Source organism: Haliotis cracherodii, unplaced genomic scaffold (assembly GCF_022045235.1).
Source record: "Haliotis cracherodii isolate W230 unplaced genomic scaffold, xgHalCrac1.p SCAF_24, whole genome shotgun sequence".
NCBI lineage: Eukaryota > Metazoa > Mollusca > Gastropoda > Lepetellida > Haliotidae > Haliotis > Haliotis cracherodii.
Window position 1 is genome coordinate 3927345 of NW_027266280.1, and position 21891 is coordinate 3949235.

General features: G+C 42.6%; 1 protein-coding gene across 1 annotated transcript in view; it reads left to right on the forward strand.

Annotated features, from left to right (window-relative positions):
- Positions 1-466: 466 nt before the first annotated feature.
- LOC139472275 (NACHT and WD repeat domain-containing protein 2-like) overlaps positions 467-21891 on the forward strand; it is a 36723-nt gene continuing 15298 nt past the window's right edge. The window contains exons 1-13 of the mRNA XM_071254686.1: positions 467-648; positions 4362-4456; positions 7361-7563; positions 8815-8930; positions 10120-10331; positions 11643-11771; positions 13361-13489; positions 14636-14847; positions 15189-15331; positions 16825-16930; positions 18996-19208; positions 20567-20897; positions 21460-21762. Of these exons, the coding sequence (XP_071110787.1) occupies positions 554-648; positions 4362-4456; positions 7361-7563; positions 8815-8930; positions 10120-10331; positions 11643-11771; positions 13361-13489; positions 14636-14847; positions 15189-15331; positions 16825-16930; positions 18996-19208; positions 20567-20897; positions 21460-21762 (2287 nt within the window). The 5' untranslated portion in view covers positions 467-553. The remainder of the gene's footprint in view (positions 649-4361; positions 4457-7360; positions 7564-8814; positions 8931-10119; positions 10332-11642; positions 11772-13360; positions 13490-14635; positions 14848-15188; positions 15332-16824; positions 16931-18995; positions 19209-20566; positions 20898-21459; positions 21763-21891) is intronic.

A 21891-nucleotide genomic window follows, 5' to 3' on the forward strand; every position in this document is an offset into this window, starting at 1 on the left:
AAACTTTGATACTTCCTGCGCTCAACGAAAGAAACGTATTGACCTTTGACCTTATTTACACGACTCAGTGAATTACCACGCGCTGGCGACGAGTAAGCGTTGTTGTTTACCTGTCGCTAGGCGACATCGGATCATCGATTGATTGGAGCCACAGGTAAACTGCTACCGTAATAGGTCGTATCACGTGACACACAACTATACAGACACAACACCAGAATGTACAAGCAATTGTTATGATTATGATATATTTGAAAAGAACGTATATCTTTTAAAGGAAAATGTTTCAAAATAAAGTGGATCCCATTGCAGCTGGGTTTTTTTTCTAAAACACCACATAATATTTGTTTGTAAATTAGTATTACTAACAAAAGGATTTACGGTAAATCATTCGACATGTAAACAGTCTATTAAAGATGGCGTCCGCAACAAGCATGGCTGACATTACTACCTGCATGTGTTCGTACTGATGGTTGTATGACGAGCGTGTAGGCCAGGAGTGCATCGTACGGTGTTACCATGATATATAATATTCATACTCACCGGTCGTGACAGCATGGGGTGTGCTAACAGTCAACTGCCGGCCCCGCGGGAAACTCCCGGGGGGTCAGTTCTCACACGAGAGGGCACTGATAAACAGAGACAGAGGCAGTAAGTACTTATTTTATGCATACAGGGCTACCCCCTAAAATACCTATATGTCTATCTGTGATCAGGTATGCTGTTTGTTTGTTGTTTAACGCCGCACTCAGCAATATTCCAGCTATATGACGGCGGTCTGTGAATAATCGAGTCTGGACCTGACAATCCAGTGATTCACATCATGAGCATCGATCTACGCAATTGGGATACGATGACATGCATTAAACAAGTTTTACAAAAGCCCTAGTTAATATCATTGCAGGTCATTAGTACTACATATACACATATGGTTTGTTTACAGTCAGTGTTGAAATATCCGTAGGTGTAAGGAAACTAGTAGACCTTCTAAGTAGATTATCGCTTAGAAAATATAATAATTTTGATAGAAACAAGCAACTAAAATTAAATTGAAAAGGAACCCCAGTGGGACGGGAGCTTCAGAGACTAATAGGGGCTGCACGTGCTGGGGTTATGATCAACTAAAATCACATTCTACGACCATCAGTTGAAGGTTTAAGTGACAGGCATATTTATTGACCCTCGTACCAAGCTGTTCGCTTTCCATAGAGTCTAACCAGAGTGCTGCTGTGTTCACCTGAATCTGTGTAAAATCTAGACTTGCTTCATTTCGGGCTATATCATTACAGTAAGGGATGGGTGGAAGAGGAAATAATATGGTTCAGGGACTGTGAGACTACGGTGGCCCATAAGGGACATGGAGTTTTTCAATATTTTGATATTTCACTTACTTTTATCGTAACCTGTTGCAAATTAACACAATTTGTCATACAAATATGTGATAAATCATGTATAAAAACAACCGAAAACATGGAAAATGTACTTTCAAGTAGCTATTGAATCGCTGGAATTTTAAGCGAAAATGTCAAAAACTAAAACTAAAATGGAAATGCCAAAAACAAAAACGAAAAGATCAAAAACTAAAATGAAAATGTCAAAAACTAAAATGAAAATACAGAAAACTATTTCCAGCGCGGTGATAATATAGTCACATTGTGTACATAGTTTTCACCGCGGTGGGAATAGTTTTCTGTATTTTCATTTTAGTTGTTGACATTTTCGTTTCACTTTTCAGCGATTCAATATCTTCTTTATACATGATTTATGACATATTTGTTTGACAAATCGTGTTAATTTGAAAAGGTTACGATAAAAGTAAATGAAATATCAAAATATTGGGCCACCGTAGTGAGACAGACAAGCGTTCAAAGCTTCGCCACAAATATATACAGGGATTAATTTTCACCTGCTCAGAGGCCCATATTCTTATCAAGGCTGCAGGTGTACAACTGACTTGGATTTGCATGTGTTTGTGATCGGTGTCACCGCTGGGGCAGGATACGCTCACCTTTTCGTGAACACATGGTATCATTACTAACTGACAGTTATTCATAAACACATGCTTATGATGTAGTCGGAATCGTACACTGGACTCTGATTTTGGCAGAGCTTTCTTGTCATGAACGAGTTTTATTTACTTATTTATCTGAATATTTTTGTATTTAATGTGACACCTTGAAACTTTGCATTGAAATAATAAAATAATGAAATTCATAAGAAAGCCTTCATGTCACAGGGGGGTTTCTGGTTAGATAGGTCCCAATGTTGGTGGTAAGAGGTGACTTAATGTCCTCGTACGCCGACAGCGTGGGTCGTTGTTCATGATGTCAGTCACTGGATTGTCTGGTACAGACCCGATTAATTACTGACTGCTGTCATACAGTTGACATTGCGGTGTCAAATAAAATTAACAAACTGTCTTCACATGAGACATGTGTCTGTCTGTAAAATTAGAAGAATGTACGTGTGCATGTGTGAATGCGTGCGTGCGTGCGTGTGTTTGTGTTTGTTATGTGACGACGGCCTTGCCAGTCAATCCAGTGATTGTCGCTGTATATAGCTGTCCAATCAGGTGAGGTGAGGTGAAATAGGGTTAACGTCGCGTCCAAGATTATTGCACTTATATAGCGACGTGCATGTACGTGTGTGTGTGTGGCTGCTTGTACACTAGTCCGGACTGATGCCGATTTATAGTGATAGCTCACTGAGAAAACTATGCCGCAGTTTAACATGAATACCCCACTCAGACACAGTATACTGACTCCGGGCCGAGCAGTCCTTGTTTTAGCCCCTTAATGCCGAGCGCCATACAGGGTAACAACAAGTACCATCTTTTAACGTTTTTTGGTATGACGCGGCCGGGGATCGAACCCCGCACCTTCCGCTCTCCGGGCGGACGCTCTACCACTAGACCACGGAGGCGGTCCTGTCCAATCAGGTTACACTCGCGAACGAGAAAAATCACGTGCTAAGTTAATGATAAGAGAGAGGGAGATGGTGACGCCACTTCCAAAACGAAGCTTTGGTGGCGAATGTTTGTTTGTTTGTTGTTTAACGCCACACTCAGCAATATTCCATATATTCCAGCTATATGACGGCGGTCTGTAAATAATCGAGTCTTGACCAGACAATCCAGTGATTGACATCATGAACATCGATCCACGCAATTGGGATACGATAACATGCATCAACCAAGTCAGCGAACCTGACCACCCGATTCCGTCAGTCGCCTCTTACGACAAGCGTGGGTTGCTGAAGACCTATTCTACCCCGGATCTTCACGGGTCTGGTGGCGAATGGGTCAAGGGTATTTATCCCAATAGAATGTACATATAATACACAGGATAATCTAGTACGCTTAACACCAACATAGCTTCAATTTGAAAATCCGAACTGGGCAACCGTGCTTCTAAATCTGCAGTACAGATAATCTGAAGTCAGAAAAGAAAAGAAAGAGTTATTGGGGTTTACATTTTGTTCGCGTTAGCGATTAATAGAGAAAATGAATTAAAGTTGCATTAATAGAGACAATGAATTAAAGTTGCATAACGTTGTACATTACCTGTGTGTGTGTGTGTACTCCGACACATGCCGAGGTGATCGAAGTACAAGGAACAACCACTTGCATTATTCGAGCCCTGCAATGAAACCCTTCCCACAAAGACTAATTCTTGACAATGTTTGGCTTCGTCACCTTTTAAGAATTGTAGAGACGGAATCTATAGAGAATATGTTTTCATCATATGGTTAAACTGAAACTTCTCATACTTAAAAGACCGATCTTAGACCAAGTCAGGAAAAAATATCTATTTGGGAAAATGTTTTTAAATTGAACTCGACTATTTCATTTGGACATAAAATTATTACCTTTAATGAAGTTGGATATCGACTCTGCAATAGCCCCGGGTTATGTCCATCCACAACTAATCAAGGGAATGTTTCCAGATAACTGGCATTAATTGAGATCACACATCAGAGTGAGTGAGTTTTGTTTAACGCCGCGTTGAACACTATTTCAGCTGTTTTACGGCGTGTCCGCTTGACGCATTCTTAGGCGCGAAGCCCGAGTTATGCAGGTCTCTGACGCCTTCCGCTATGATTAAATCCACGAGCATGAGTATGGTGCTGATACGACATTCTTGTTTCATTCCGTATGTCGATTTCATTCTCATGTGACTATTCACATAGGAGTTCAAGGTATAGTAACTGTTTCAGGCCCATAGCTGCCAAAGACCCGTGATTAGATTACCCATTATGTAACATTGGTTGAGCCCTTTTTTGTGTCCCCGCCCTGATATTGATGGAATAGTGTTAAAATCTGCGTGAAGTCACACTGTCTGTTACACCTGTCTGCCGCTGTACAGGAGGGCCTTGACGGACCTGCTGAGGGGGAACATGTCCCTGGAGTGTCCCTCCACTGCCAAGATCGTCCGCATCTTCACCAGCAGCACCTTTACAGGTAGGTCCACTCTAACTCATTAACAGGTAGGTCCATTCTAACACCTTTACAGGTAGGTCCACTCTAACACCTTTACAGGTAGGTCCACTCTAACGCATATACAGGTAGGTCCACTCTAACGCATATACAGGTAGGTCCACTCTAACCCATTTACAGGTAGGTCCACTCTAGCACATTAACAGGTAGGTCCACTCTAACACATTTACAGGTAGGTCCACTCTAACATATTTACAGGTAGGTCCACTCTAGCACATTAACAGGTAGGTCCACTCGAGCACATTTACAGGTAGGACCACTCTAACCCATTTACAGGTAGGTCCACTCTAACACATTAACAGGTAGGTCCACTCTAACACATTTACAGGTAGGTCCACTCTAGCACATTTACAGGTAGGTCCACTCTAGCACATTAACAGGTAGGTCCACTCTAACCCATTTACAGGTAGGTACACTCTAGCACATTTACAGGTAGGTCCACTCTAGCACATTTACAGGTAGGTCCACTCTAACACATTAACAGGTAGGTCCACTCTAACACATTTACAGGTAGGTCCACTCTAGCACATTTACAGGTATGTCCACTCTAACACATTAACAGGTAGGTCCACTCTAACACATTAACAGGTAGGTCCACTCTAACACATTAACAGGTAGGTCCACTCTAACACATTAACAGGTAGGTCCACTCTAGCACATTAATAGGTAGGTCCACTCTAACACATTAACAGGTAGGTCCACTCTAGCACATTAACAGGTAGGTCCACTCTAACACATATAGAGGTAGGTCCACTCTAGCACATTAACAGGTAGGTCCACTCTAGCACATTAACAGGTAGGTCCACTCTAACACATTAACAGGTAGGTCCACTCTAACACATTAACAGGTAGGTCCACTCTAACACATTAACAGGTAGGTCCACTCTAACACATTAACAAGTAGGTCCACTCTAGCACATTAACAGGTAGGTCCACTCTAGCACATTAACAGGTAGGTCCACTCTAACACATTAACAGGTAGGTCCACTCTAGCACATTAATAGGTAGGTCCACTCTAACACATTAACAGGTAGGTCCACTCTAACACATTAACAGGTAGGTCCACTCTAACACATATACAGGTAGGTCCACTCTAACACATTAACAGGTAGGTCCACTCTAGCACATTAACAGGTAGGTCCACTCTAACACATTAACAAGTAGGTCCACTCTAGCACATTAACAGGTAGGTCCACTCTAGCACATTAACAGGTAGGTCCACTCTAACACATATACAGGTAGGTCCACTCTAACACATATACAGGTAGGTCCACTCTAACACATTAACAGGTAGGTCCACTCTAACACATTAACAGGTAGGTCCACTCTAACACATTAACAGGTAGGTCCACTCTAACACATTAACAGGTAGGTCCACTCTAACACATTTACAGGTAGGTCCACTCTAACGCATTTATAGGTAGGTCCACTCTAACACATTAACAGGTAGGTCCGCTCTGACACATTTACAAGTAACTTATGATCACATTGGAGATCACGATATATCGCGGCGTGTCACCTTAATGTGGGAGGAAAGCCCGAAGTGATGCAGGTCTCAGACGTTTACCACTTCAGTGAAACCCACGAGCCCGGGAATGGTGCTGACAAACCTAGAAACATAATCGGGGCGAACCAGGATTCGAACCCTCGATCATAAGTTTCGTGAACACCTAAGGGACGCAACTCTGCACAGCGAATTGCCGGCCTCGACGATTGGGCAACCCTCGCCTCCGTCTGTAAAGTAGACATTCAGTGTACGAATCAGGATCAGTAGTACATCGAACATCAAGTGTATCACATATCCTACTGTTTTCGCTATTTGATAATAGACAGAACATATGTATACATCTGCTACATAAAAGACAGGAGCGATGGAGGTGTGACGTCACATCCGAAACGAAGTTGTGGTGGCAGTTGGGCACAGGGTGTTTATGATGATAACATGGAGATAAAAGACACTGGATAATCGAGGATGGAATAAATAATGCTGATCCAGTTTTTTGACGTCACTTCCGACACGAATATATGGGCGCGTATGTGTCGCGGATATTTATCGAAATAGAATAGAAACAAAACACCCCGGTAGTCAAGGATAGGATAGATATTCCTGAGCTGTTCTTTGACAACTTCGTGTGGTATGCCCTAACCTTGCTATATATTGTTACGTGCGGATTCCCAAATTGAAACGGTATATTAACCCAGAAATCTGTACGTAAAAGAATTTAGTGCGAAACCAACATCCAACCAACAAATGGTATTCCAAAATTCAATAGGTTTACAAATCAATACAAATTACTGCACAGTAATTACAATGGCAGTATACCATAGAGCGGCAGTACAATATTCAATGGCAATATATAATATGATGGCAGTGGTCAGTATCAAATACAATAACAGTGGTAATAGCAAAAGTCAGTGATAATAGTACATTCACTCAAACTTCCGAGATGGGCTTAGGCAGGGAATCAGGGGTGATGAGTGATCCTCACAGGAAAGCTGGTTTTGAAGTGATAAAATGCGTGAGAGATGTGAGAGATGCTCTTGTCCCCTTATATACCGTCTAACTAGCTGCTGCAAAGTTCCACAAAGTGTCCTCACAACATAGGCTATTCTCCATGTGTCTATAACATACACTATAACATAATCACATTCCATGGTATTCCGCAAGTTTACATATTACACCAGCATCTAAATATAGTTACTTCCTGACGACTGCTTACATTAAATAGTACTTTATTCCTGACAACTAATCACTGTCAAAACACAATTCAATAAGCGTCTACCGAATCTCAGCAGAAACAATATAACACTGTTACAATCATTGTTCAACAATAAAATATTTCCATATAAAATGTTTCCACCCCTTAGACACCCGGCACGAGCGGAATGCCCTGATGGAGCGGGTGTACCCGGTTCTGAAGGAGATGTGCCAACAGCAGGGGTACGAGTTCCAGGTGGTGGACATGAGATGGGGGGTGAGGGATGAGGCCACGGACGACCACATGGGGCCAGAGCTCTGTCTGAGAGAAGTCGACCTGTGCAGGAAGCTGTCCACGGGGCCGTGTTTTGTTGTAAGTGTGTACAGCTGTATGGCAGTCACGGCGTCTAGAGTAGCCAAGTAGCTAGTGCACCCGCACATGGTCCGTGTTTGATTCTGTTATTTTGTTCTCATCCGGAAGATGGTACTTGTTTGTTTCTCTGCCTAGTCTAGTGGCAGAGCGTCCGCCCGGAGAGCGGAAGGTTTGGGGCTCGGCCGCGTCATATCAAAAGGCGTTAAAAGATGGTACTTGTTGTTATCCTGCATTGCGCTCGGTATTAAGGGGACAAAACAAGGACTAGTCAGCTCAAAATCTGATTGGGGTATCCATGTTAAACCGAGGCATGGTGTCTCAGTGGGCAACAGTTCGCAACTATTATGCTAGTAGTTTTCCGGACTACTACAAGCAACCCCACACTCACTGTTAGATGCACGACGCTACATACCTGCAGTAATCTGTATTTCATGTTATCTCACCGTTATTAAGTTCGTTATTGTCCTGATTTTACATATATCTTGTGTTGACAACTTGCTGTTGACCATTTCGTAATACTAGAATACTGTGAAACTAAGTAAGGAATTTCGGAAGACCGAATTACCATTTTGGGGAGTGTGTGTTATTATATTCATCAAATCCAATATCAATGTTTCTACAAATATTACCTTGTCGGTAAGTTCGATGAACCCGGGGCGGGACGCGGCCCCGTGCACAACGCACCGGTCTCAAATTAGGTGAAGTTTAGCAACGTTGGTCCCGGATACTCCTTGTTTGTGTGACCATGTTCGGCAGCTAAACCCTCGAGAGTTCCTAGGGCTTCGGTCCTGCCCCTGTAACACATGCGGTGCCACCTTAGGCAAGACACTTTGTTGATAATATGCCTCTATCTACCTGGCAGTGAATGGGTACCCATTAGGATGAGGTAATGTGATTGTTAACCTTCTAGCTTGTGTTGTATACTCCGCAGGGAGCTGAGAATGAATATCCAGTGCACACTGATCCATTGATCGGGTAAAAATGTTCGCGCTTTCAGCATACATCTTGGGTATGGAGGCTAGTGCAATATAAGTACAGTAAACTACGGTTATAACGAACTCAAATGGACCACTAGTTTTAGTTCGTTATAACCGTAGTTTGTTATATGCATATATACAACGTCTATACAGCAAATGGCCGGGGCCAAAAAATAAGTTCGTAATATCCGTCAGTTCGTTATAAGCGTGTTCGTTATAAACGTAGTTTACTGTACACACGTTATTATTGCTATTATTATGTGATCTTTTACAGACGTTCCTGTCCCACAAATATGGCTACCGCAACATCCCGAGGGAGATAGAAGCTACTGAGTTCGAGAAGCTCCTGGCGAAGGTTCCAACCGAAGAGGCCGTGTCCTTACTGAAGAGGTGAGGGCTCCCTACACTGCACGCAGAGTACACGCGTTACAGGAGTATAACACTAAAGAATTCTAAATTCATTGTACATTTAAACGTCACCTTACGCCCACCATACACATCAAAACCTGTTAACCTGACACATACACCTGTCGAAAAAAGAAAAGCACCAGCCGCTTGCTGGCCACACTGTTGACACTTGGTGTACCACGGAGGAGGCCCGTGTAGATCCGGGTAGAATAGGTCTTCAGCAACCCATGCTTGCCGTAAAAGGCGGCTATGCTTGTCGTAAAAGGCGACTAACGGGATCGGGTTGTCAGGCTCACTGACTTGGTTGATGCATGTCATCGATCCCAATTGCGTGGATCGATGCTCATGATATTAATCACTGGATTGTCTGGCCCAGACTCGATTATTTACAGACCGCCGTCATATAGCTGGAATATTGCTGAGTGTGGCGTTAAACAACAAACCAACAAACCACGGAGGAGCGATCATGCCTTTACCAGACACGAGTCATTGTTTTTCAGGACTATCATGCCGGTGTCAATATGCTCCACTCTGTGGCCCTTGTAGACACATTGATTATTAATCAATTCTCTTTGTAGACATTGTTAATTTCGTCTCCTTTTCAATACCGATAATTGTGATTTTCTGACATAAGAGCGACGAAACCATTTCCATATTCACAAGAAATCGATTGAGTCGATTGTAAGATTCCTGCTATATCATAAGTATGTGTCCATGAATTCCTATCAAATAGTGATGACACCAGGTGTTAGCGAAAATGCGAGCGTAGGCTGCCCCACGCTTGGTACCCGTCACAAACACATGCAAAGGCAAGTCAAGTATACACCTGGGAAAACACGATAATGTATGGTACAAGTCAAAACAGGAAATTGCATCGGACATCATTTTTATTACCGATGCGTCAAATTTGGAAATGTCCTCCACATGTCTACTATAAAACGTAACTGTGAATGCTTTCCTGAGGCTTTGAATGTTACAAGGTAACCTTGATCAAACATTTTTTTACAAAGAATCGAACTACGCATGCTTGATTATTCCTCACAAGTTGTGTAGTGTAGACTCCAAAGACTGATGGTGCAGGAATATTGCACAACATAAAGGGAAAGTTGACTATTGGAAAGTTGAAATCATTTCTCTTATCAAGAATTAAATATTATATTTTACCAAATAGATGGTTCGAGAAGGATGAGAACAAGGTTCCGCCCATCTATGTCCTGCAGCCAATCAGTTCCATGCTTCCAGACTTCCGAGCCAATGATCAGAGCCGTAAGAACAGCGCCAAGTCTGAATGGTCCCATCAGAACACGGTGATGCAGTCGGCGCTGGCGGATGCAGCCGAACACACCTTGGACGCAGATAGAGCTCAGCGTTACGCGGAGTCAGGTACAGCGTGTTTCAATACAACTGTCTCCCGAGATGTTGTTATTCGTCACAGTAGGAGGTGTTCATGGTTAAAGCGTTTGCTCGAAACGAAAACAACTGGTTTCGAATGCTCCAAATGCTTCAATTCTTCAATATTGACCAATCTATGACAAAGTCATAATATGTCGGACGTGGCTGACCTAACCTTCGAGGTACAGATCCATAGACACACAATACAACCAAAGACAAACAGGTTTTGGGCTGGGACGGGTAACTCGGGTACTCGGGTCGGGTAGGTACTTAGTAGGACCCGGGTACCCACAGGACTACCCGGACCCGTGGTTAGTCACGTGATATATTGTTTCATGACAAAAATTCACTATATAACTACACGGTTACACGACAATTTTAAGTCTCTAACGTTCACATTACTTCATGACTATGAACACGTTCCTTCTGACTTATATATGTTTGAACAAAGCTAAAACGTCAGTCAACTTCAGTGTATGCATGACCACATCGTTTGATACGTGTATCTAAATACATTCTGCCAGAGCTACTGTCAAACTATTCCCAATCGGACATTTTGTACCAACAGCGGGTACCCGGGTAGTTTCGGGTAATAGGGGTGTGGGTACACGGGTAGTAAACTTGGACTCGTCCTAGCCCTAGTAGTACCATATGAGCTGAACACTGCATGTAGTCGATAAAGATGTTTTAGACTTTATCATCGATTAGCAGGGTACTCCAGTACTCGAGCACAGGTCGGGTTTAAATGGACCCGAGAACCCGATCAAGGGAGGTAACTCGCTTCTTAATATCCTTGCTGAGAAAAGGTAACCAAATACCAACTTTGTGGCATATTGCCTTTGAAATCGGTTACTTGAGTCCGGTCCGGATTTTGAGACAGATACAATGTACTTCAGTCCATTTTGCTCTACCCTCAGAGTCCTACTTTGTGAGGTTTCCTTATTAGTACCTTATCAAACCATGTTCCTTATCTGACCCGTGAAGATCAGAGGTAGAATAGGTCTTCAGCAACCCATACTTGCCGTAAAAGGCATCTATGCTTGTCGTAAGAGGCGACTAACGGGATAGGGTGGTCAGGCTCGCTGACTTGGTTGATGCATGTCATCGATCCCAACTGGGGGAATCAATGCTCATGATGTCAATCACTGAATTGTCTGGTCCAGACTCGATTATTTACAGACCGCCGTCATACAGCTGGAATATTGCTGAGTGCGGCGTTAAACAACAAAGAAACATGTACCTTATCTAACGCACAGCTAAGACAAACTAAATGCAAAGTTAATACCCGCTTTTCTTCACCAGTGACGGAGTCGGAGATTTGTCGAGCGATGAACTCCAACATGGAGGCGTCGAGCCAGTGCATCTGGTTTGACAGAAAAATACAGGACATCGACAGTCAGGAGACCAGCTACCTGCTCAGCAGATACAAAGGTGGGCTGATTCAAACACTCTCTCTGATGTCAGCTCTACAGGTGCAGCTCCCTGCATGTCATGTTGTTTGTCTCACACTATCGTCATCCCTGGTACACACCAGCCATTCCCATCTACTAGTGCAACGACGTTTACCATGTCACTGTCGATAAAGTACATTTGTTCTTTTTGTGAATCTTGGTAGGGGGGTCTTTACCCATAGGATAATCTCATTAAAATCAGATCTTAGTTCTCGCTGCTGCTAAACAACGATCTGAGGACATCAAATTAGGGGTCACGTCAAAACGACCTTTCATCCTACCAATCAAGGCGTCGCTTACCAGATCATGAATTTCAAATTTTTAATCGAGAATTTGTCAAAATATGTTTCGAAGCGTAGTCGCCAATTTGAATTTAGTGCCGTAAAGCACGAGAAAGCTGCCTTCTGATTGGCTACTGTCTACTTCTTGTCAGTCCTTCCATTGGTCGGTCAAAATTCGCGCAAGATCGGTCTGACGTGACCCGTAATGGGATGTCCTCAGATCTTTGTTTAGCAATAGCGAGAACTAAGATCTGATTTTAATGAGATTGCCCCTAGGAGGAATGTTGAAAAGGATTCTCCTAGATGTCACCCAGAAGTGCAGCTTCCCGCATATCATGTTGTTTGTCTCACAATATCGCCATCCCTGAGACACACCACCCATTGCCATTAATACACAGATATAATCGCATATTTCATATTACTGCTATGGCAAACATGAGCTTTACTTCGTTTCGCAAAACTTTAAAGCTTTGAAACTCCCTATACGGCCCTTCTACATGTAGTCTATACCAATCTCATTAAAATCAGATCTTAGTTCTCGCTATGCTAAACAAAGATCTGAGGACATCCCATTAAGGGTCACATCAGAACGACCTTTCATCCAACCAATCAGAGCGTCGCTTACCAGATCATGAAAGTGACTGTCGGAATGTGTTTTCTAATCATGCAACCGCGAAATATTTAACAGGGGGTATTCCGAACGACAGTTACGGGATTTATGATTATATCCATACAATCTAGGCCATCTATAAGCCATTCCAGAATGTTTTTCTTGTCAGTATTAATTTTTTTAAGCGAGAATACATCAGAATATGTTTCGAAGCGTAGTCGCCAGTTTGAAACTAGTTTCGTAAAGCTCGAGAAAGCTGCCCTCTGATTGGCTAATGCCGATTTTCTTGTCAGTCATTTCATAGGTCGGTCAAAATTCGCGAAAGGTCGTTCTGACGTGACCCGTAATGGGATGTCCTCAGATCTTTGTTTAGCGGTAGCGAAAACTAAGATCTGATTTTAATGAGATTGAGTCTCTACATGTCTATTTGGATATTCTTTATACAAGGTAGACTATATCCTATCTAATCATGGAAAGAACTGTTGCTAAGTTCACCATGTTACAAGTCGTTGAACCCCACATTTAGTCCTAGTGTGATCCTTGGTAATGTAAGCACCACTCTGCGCCAGTAAGTTTCACCAGGACATCTACGATCTTCATCTGTTAATGATTTCCTCTAACATGTAAGGATGAAATATTTTTGAAAGACGCGTTGAACCCGTCCTGCGCATATTACAGAGTGTCTCGGCCCAGAGGAACGTGACCGGGAATCACGACAACGTCTCGCCCAGCTAAGGGAGAGAACTCTAGCCCAGCACCTGCCGGAGCAGAACATCCTCTCCTACAACATCACGTGGCATCCTAACGGTAAACAACCTCGTTACACGGAGTCTTACACACTGAATACCAGGGAAAATACTACTGCAACGAAGTGTACCATGTCACTGTCGATAAAGTAAATTTGTTCTTGTGAATCTTGGTATAGAAGTCTTTACCCATAGCCGGATTCGATTCCCGACATGGGTACAATGTGTGAAGCCCATTGCTGGTGTCCCCCGCCGTGGTATTGCTGGAATATTGCTAAAAGCGGCGTAAAACCATCCTCACTCACTCACTCACTCACTTTACCCATAGGAGGAATGTTTGAAATGGATTATGCTAATTCGTCTCCACCAACTTTTACTGTAACCCATTGTTTTTGCATAAAACATTTAGTTATCGCGGTGTATGGTAGGGAGGTCTTTACCCATAGGAGGAATGTTTGAAAAGGATTCTCCTAGATGTCACCCAGAAGTGCAGCTTCCCGCATATCATTTTGTTTGTCTCACAATATCGCCATCCCTGATGCACACGAGCCATTGCCACAGATATAATCGCATATTTCATATTACTGCTTTGGCAAACATGAGCTTTACTTCGTTTCGCAAAACTTTCAAACTTTGAAACTCCCTATACGGCCCTTCTACATATAGTCTATACCAATCTCATTAAAAACAGATCTTAGTTCTCGCTATGCTAAACCAAGATCTGAGGACATCCCATTAAGGAACTTACACAATTCTTGCAATCTGGGTGTGTAGAAGTTTTTAGTCTCAATTTCCTATAACCTAGGGGTATCTTGCTGAATAGGATTGCAAAGTATGCCATTTCCATGTCCGGAAATATGAGCTGTTCAGTGACAATTTCGCGCAATCGGGTGTACATGAATGAAAAGTCTCCATTTTCTGTCTATCCGGTTATTTGAGAATGTGAAGACACAACTAATCGCATATTTATCTGTTCTGTACATCAGGGTGTACAGGATTATAACATATATCAATGTTCTGTTTATCCGGGTGTAAAGAAATGTACGCTATGACACTGTATCTATATTCCTCGCAATGCGTTTTCTAAGGAAGCATAGCGTTTGTGTCCAGTTACTGGGCTGTTACATATGACATGGCCACTACAGTTCTCGTTATCTAGCTGTTTTTTGGATGTAATATTGTGTCTGTTGTCACCCCGGGTGTGCAGGTATTGACCCCGGCGCGGTGAGGGAGCACGGAGAGTACATCGACCGGCTGTGTGAAGACTTCCGGTACAAGGTGTCCACCATGATCAGCCAGGCCATCCAGACCAGGCAGGACACCTACCGCAGCAGCCCGGTGTTCGACGAGGTCGTGCAGCACACGGTGTTCTGCCAGGAGAAGTGTCGGGCGTTCCAGGGCAGGACACATACGCTTCAGGTGAGTTAGATAGGGAGACAGTGTCAGGAGCCTTCCAGGAAAGGATACATACGCTTCAGGTGAGTTAGTTAGGGAGACAGAGCCAGGAGCCTTCCAGGAAAGGAAACACACACTTCAGGTGAGTTAGTTATGGAGACAGTGCCAGGAGCCTTTTAGGAAAGGACACACACACATAATTTGGAAAGACAATGTCAGGAGAAGTGTGGGGCGTTTTAGAATAAAAACACACACGCTGCCGGTATCGTCTATTGACTCCAACTATATCCCTTGTCTGGAACTATGGATATATAGTTTTGAGGATCCCGTGGATTTCGAGTTAACGAGGTTTCCTTGTATTTTAGGAAATCCGAAGTTACCTGGTTGGTTCCAGTCGACAACCCTTCATCCTCCACGGCACCTCCGGGAGCGGCAAAACCTCCATCATGGCCACAGCAGCCACCTCTGCTTGGGATACACTCAAGTCTAAAGCTGCAATCATTACCAGGTAATAGCCACTGAGACACTGGAAGACAAACCGTGCACCAATATTCACACAAGCACCGTCGATCATATACCATGAAGCCTAGTTCACGCAATCAAGCTGTATAATACTACAAGGGACATAACTCATCGTGCAGAGTTGCGCCCCTTAGCTGTCAGCATTCTCTAATCATGGGTTCAAATGCTAGAGCCGAACCCCCATCATACTCTTGCTGGTGAAAACACGACATGTGTCTCTGGCCGCCCTCTGATATCAATCAGACATGTCGTGGTATGACTGAAATACTGTCCCACCTGACTGACTGACTCAGTCACTGACTCACTCACTGACTCACTCACTCACTCACTCACTCTCTCTCTCTCTCTCTTACTCACTCACTCACTCACCCACTCTCTCTCTCTCTCACTCACTCACTCACGGTATGACACAGTTCAGGAGGAAATGTGATCATTTACTTTAGGAATTTGCTTTATATTTAAATATTTTGAAGGTATATAGAGTAATATCCCATCTCATTGAAGTAAAATCGTTTGCTCCGGCGCTGTACCTCTCTGCGTGAACTTTCTGATCAGCCAATCAGTACATTGATTTGTGTATCTCAAATGAAATGAAACGACCAGTACTGGGTGTGAATAATAAAGGCCGTGCTATTATATTGTTGACTATAGATCTCCTGTCGGCTTGCGCTTCTACGCCCAAAAGGATTGCCGTTCAAAGAGAATGTATTCTGAATGTGTTTTCTGTTGTTTAAATCGAATTTTCCGAAATTGAGGTGGAAAAGAAATGAAACTGCATCATTTTAGAAAGGTAACATCTGATTGACTCGAGAACGAACGTGTCTTTACAGTAAGAATGAGCGGTAAATCTTCGGCCAGGGTCCACGTGACGCGACGCGACGCGACGCGGTGTGTGTGTGTGTGTGTGTGTGCGTTCGTGCGTGCGTGCGTGCGTGCGTGCGTGCCTGCCTGCTACTAGCCACTTTTTTGTGCTCGCTAAAAGAGATACCATGCCGCAGTTTAACATGGATATCCCACTCAGATACAGTATACTGACTCCGAGCCGACCAGTCCTTGTTTTAGCCCATTAATGCGGAGACCCTACATGCTACAAGTACAATCTTTTTGTATGACGCCGCCATAGGTTGAACACCGACCTCCGCTCTCCGGGCAGACGCTCGACACCAAGACCACTGGCTTGTCTTTAACGAGTGAGTGAGTGAGTAAGTGAGTGAGTGAGTGAGTATGGTTTTACGCCGTTTTAGCAATATTCCAGCAATATCACGGTGGGGGGCACCAGAAATGGGCTTCACACATTGTACCCATGTCGGGAATCGAACCCGGATTTTCGGCGTGACGAGCGAACGCTTAAACCACTAGGCTACCTGACCACCCCTACGAGTGAGGATAAGCTGCACAGTCTCATGATAAATCCAGGTTCATACGGAATTTGTTGGCAGATCTAGTTCCATATAATCCTTCCGTTGTAATTGTCTGCAGGTTCATCGGCACGACCCCCGACAGCTCCAACATCGGCAGCCTCCTCATCAGCATCATCACACAGCTCGGGGAGGTGTACACAGTCGACACGTCCAATCTCCCTCCGGTAACTATGACTACAGGCTTATTATGCACGTTTTAACAAGGTTCCATTGTTTTTGTAATTCTAGGCCACTGCCTGTTCCAGTAAAATGTAATCTCCATGTGTTTTCGTATATCATTGCCTTTGATGGGATGGAATTTTGAATGTCTGCCTTAATTCACAAACACCAAAAGACGGGCCATCGAGAAATGCAATTCATACCTTTGTCATCCCTTTGCATTTTGTATGAGGCACCTTTTCTAGTTACTGTTTTAATATTGAACATTTTATTCCCTATTTATGATGTCAATAATTCATTTATTTATATCCCAAAACAAAAATCGACATTAAGATATTAATAAAACCTATGTATTATTAGATATCACATAATTTGTTTTCGAGTTCACAAATTCGATATCTTTTATCAGTAAATCATTTTGAGACATCACAGTTTCGAAACGTATTTATTTATATATCTAAAAGTCGAGTTTGTGATATCAATCATCCACTTTTAGGTTTATGAAAACAATCACCTTATATACCGCAGTTTATAAACTAAAAGTCAACAATAGTGTCTGCCACGTCTATGACTCATTCAATTTTATTGATACGATTATTTGTTTGTTTGTTTGTTTGCTTGTTTGTTCTTGTTTAACGCCTCACTCAGCAATATTCCCGCTATATGAAGGCGGTCTGTAAATAATCGAGTCTTGACCAGACAATCCAGTGATTTACATCATGCGCATCGATCTACGCATTTGGGACACGATGACATGCATCAACCAAATTAGCGGGTAAAGCATGGGTTGCTGAAGAACTATTCTTTTAGCTTGATTAAAAAAATCAGTATGATAAACATGACACGCTCCTTAACAAGCCACTACACACACTGCTAGTCCCACAGGCAAAACAGATTTCTTGTTTATTCGATATGAAAGGAATTTTAGGATGTCAAAAACTGAACCATTGCTATCGCATATTCGATGGCATTATTGATATCACCAAATACAATTTGTGACATACTTCTGTTTCTTAGATATCACGAATTCGATCATAAATATAAGTGTCACAAATTTATTTATTGATATTTAAGAATATAATTTGTGAAATGAATAGTATGATATAAAATCGAGTTTGTTGTGACAATAATTCATATTTTATGTCAATAAATTACATCTTAAAACAGAGACTAGTAAAGCGGCCTCGTAATTCAGGTTTTGTGAAACGGATGTATACAGTTTGTTCTTTAAAAATTAACTAAATGTTTCTTAGCTCCTATGCATTCCCTATATAATTACAATATTTACAAAAAACATATATTAAAACAAGACTGGCCAGATGCCTTGCTTTTCACACATCTAAGGATATACTGCGATAATAGTTCATTAACAATATTCTCGGCAAGTTCACACTGTGAAATTAATAAATTCATTCTTGCAGTATAGTGAGTGAGTTAGTTTTAAGACACTATTAGCAATATTCCAGCAATATCATGGCAGGTGGCACCAGAAATGGGCTTCACACATTGTACCCAAGTAGGAAATCGAACCTGGGTCTTAGCTGGGCGAGCGAACTCTTTAACGTTGAAGCTTCACCACCGAGCCTCACGCAGTGAAGATAAGCCCCGATAGTATCTTCGTTCCTCCTGCTGGGTACATGTCCTTGTCCGCTCTTCTGATCGGAGATCAACTCCATCCACCCGAACGCGTTAATCATCGCCTGTGTATCGCAGTAGTAACCTGTGAAGATCCTGGTTGGAATAGGTCTTCTGCAACCAATGCTTGCCGTAAAAGGCGACTATGCTTGTCGTAAAAGGCGACTCACGGGATCGGGTGGTCAGACTCGCTGACTTGGTGGATGCATGTCATCGTATCCAAATAGTGTGGACAGATGCTCATGATATCAATCACTGGATTGTCTGGCCTAGACTCGATTATTTACAGACCGCTGGAATAGTGATGAGTGCGGAGTTAAAAAACAAAAATACAAACAAACAAAGCGTATCGTAGTCTGTGTTGCCATTTATGAGCATCATGTGTGTTTAACATTTGTCTCTCTCAATCAAAGACACTAATTCTGTATATAACAGACAATTAAGGAGCTGCGAGAGTTCTTCAAGTCAACATTGTCCAGAGCAACCACGGAGACCCCGCTCGTCCTCTTCTTGGATTCTTTGGACCAGCTGGACACTTCCGGTGATGCCAGGCAGTTGCTCTGGATACCACGGGAACTTCCGGTTAATGTGAAGGTAGTTTTATCAACACTACCGGAAGAGAAATATGAAATTCTACCACGGTTAAAGGTAAGGAAATACTTATTCACTATCAAAACAAAATCGATACAATGTCTCATTTATTTTTTAAGTACATTACAACCTTGTTATTATGCCACCTTACGGGAGGTGAAATATAATGGCAATTGAAATATGCTAATGAATAAGGTATTGTAATGAAGGTCAAACTAATTTGTTCGTAGTTTTAGGAAAGTGAGTGATTGTAAGGTATCCAAAAAAAAGAATAAAAGAGGATGAGCTGTGAGTGTGTGAGTGAGTGAGTGAGTGAGTTAAGATTTAACGTCACATCGGCAATATTTCAGCTTTATCGTGACGGGGATCAGCTGTGAGATCAATGCACTTGAGAGAGTGACTGGTTTCTAAAAGATGGATGATAATGATGCATGCTGGTGAACATAACCCCCAAAAATTGTCGCTATAGACAGGAAATTGGGACATTTGACATTTGAAGAACATTACTCCTGGCATTATAACCAGATTGGCATCATAAAAAGATCATTTAATTGGGCGGAAATCCGTTCCAAGAACAACATGGCATTATAACCAAATTGGCATCATAAAAAGATCATTTAATTGGGCGGAAATCCGTTCCAAGAACAACATGGCATTATAACCAAATTGGCATCATAAAAAGATCATTTAATTGGGCGGAAATCCGTTCCAAGAACAACATGGCATTATAACCAGATTGGCATCATAAAAAGATCATTTAATTGGGCGGAAATCCGTTCCAAGAAAAAACATGACATTATAACCAGATTGGCATCATAAAAAGGTCATTTGATTGGGCGGAAATCCGTTCCAAGACCAACATGGCATTATAACCAGATTGGCATCATAAAAAGGCCATTTGATTGGGTGGAAATCTATTCCAAGAAAAACATGACATTATAACCAGATTGGCATCATAAAAAGGTCATTTGATTGGGCGGAAATCCGTTACAAGAAACACATTACATTATAACGAAGTAGTACTGTGTTAAATTCATTGAATTATTAAACTGCTACCATTAGAAAATATTGGAAGACGAACAGAATTTCATAGTGTTCACGTTTTTTTATATGATGAGATGGTAATGTGTCTGTTATCCTTAGTGCCTCACGATGCAGCTAGGATTGTATTTTCCTCAGGGAGCTTAGATTGAAATTCGAGTGGACACTGATCCATTGATCGGGGTAATAATGTAGCGTTTTAAGCATCCTTTAGGGTTGGTATTTGGTGCATTAGTAATAAAGATGTAATTTATTGATTTTGATTTAGCAGTAAACGTCAGGTGGATTTGATTTACGAATGTTACAGCGGTGATGGTCAGTGTCAATATAATTGTTCCGAAAATGAAGTATACATGTCTATTGACATGGTTTAGGCGCTCTTCCCTGGTACCTGTAACTATGCAGAAGTGCCCACTCTTGCCCTGACTGAAGTGACAAGCATAGTGGACACATGGCTTGAACAAGCAGGACGAAGATTGACCACTGGTCAGAGACATACAGTAGAGGAGGCCTTCAACAGGTGCCCGCTACCCCTCTTCCTGAAACTGTCGTTTGACCAGACGCTCAAGTGGCGCTCCTACTCCCCCAGCGACACCACCGTCCTTCAGGACACCGTGAGGGGCTGCATCGACACCCTTTTTCAGAGGATTGAAGAAATGCACGGGAAGATCCTCGTTGAGCGAGCCCTCGCCTATCTTACCCTCAGTGAGTAGATGGCGAACGTTTTAACAACACCTATGAAACGACATACAAAGGACTGTCTTTGCTCATTTTGTACAAATTATTTATGCTGGTCGTAACAGACGACTTAATGGATCGGGTGATGAGGCTGATGATTTGGTTGATAGTGTGTCAATGTGAACTCTACGGCATGGGTCGTTGCTCATAATATCAATCACAGGTTCAGACTAAATGATTCTTTACAGGCCGCCAACATACAGCAGGACTATTGCTTAGCGGTAAACAAAACAATCATTTGACTATGGTATGGTTTGTACATGTGTATGCCAATTATGAGATGAGATTAGCTACTGATCACTAGGAACTTATTACAAATATATGCGTCTGATGAAGCTTCTCTGTTCGAGATGTTTTCCTGTGTTGTTACTACGACACACACATTTTCCAAAGTGAATATCAGGAATTACTTCAAACAGCAATCGTCATCTTCAGATAATTTTCAACAGTACCCCATCGTTATTGCTGTAGTTTTATTATTATGAAAAAGAGATAAAACGTGCCTCATAATCGTCCGTTCCCTCCCCAGGCAGATCTGGCCTATCAGAGACCGAGCTGGAGGACATCCTGTCATGTGACGATGACGTCCTCAGTGACGTGTACATGTACTGGACTCCGCCCATCAGGCGACTTCCGCCTCTGCTCCTAGTGAGGGTCAAGGCCGAACTTGGGCCGTATCTGGTTGACCGAGGGGCTGATGGCGTCAGGGTGTTCTACTGGTATCACCGACAGTTCATCGAGGCGGCAACCGACAGGTATTGCTGGGACTCTGAAGCTGTTGCTCACATGCATCGCTCACTGGGAGAGTTCTTCTCGGGAGTATGGTCAAATGGTACGTGCCAACTAATTGTCAAGGTTTATTTTCTGACTACACGTACATTCAAACGTACAACTAGTTCCTGCAGTAGATTTATACATACGATTGTTGTCGGCGTTCGACAGCGCCTTTACGTCAGTGCTA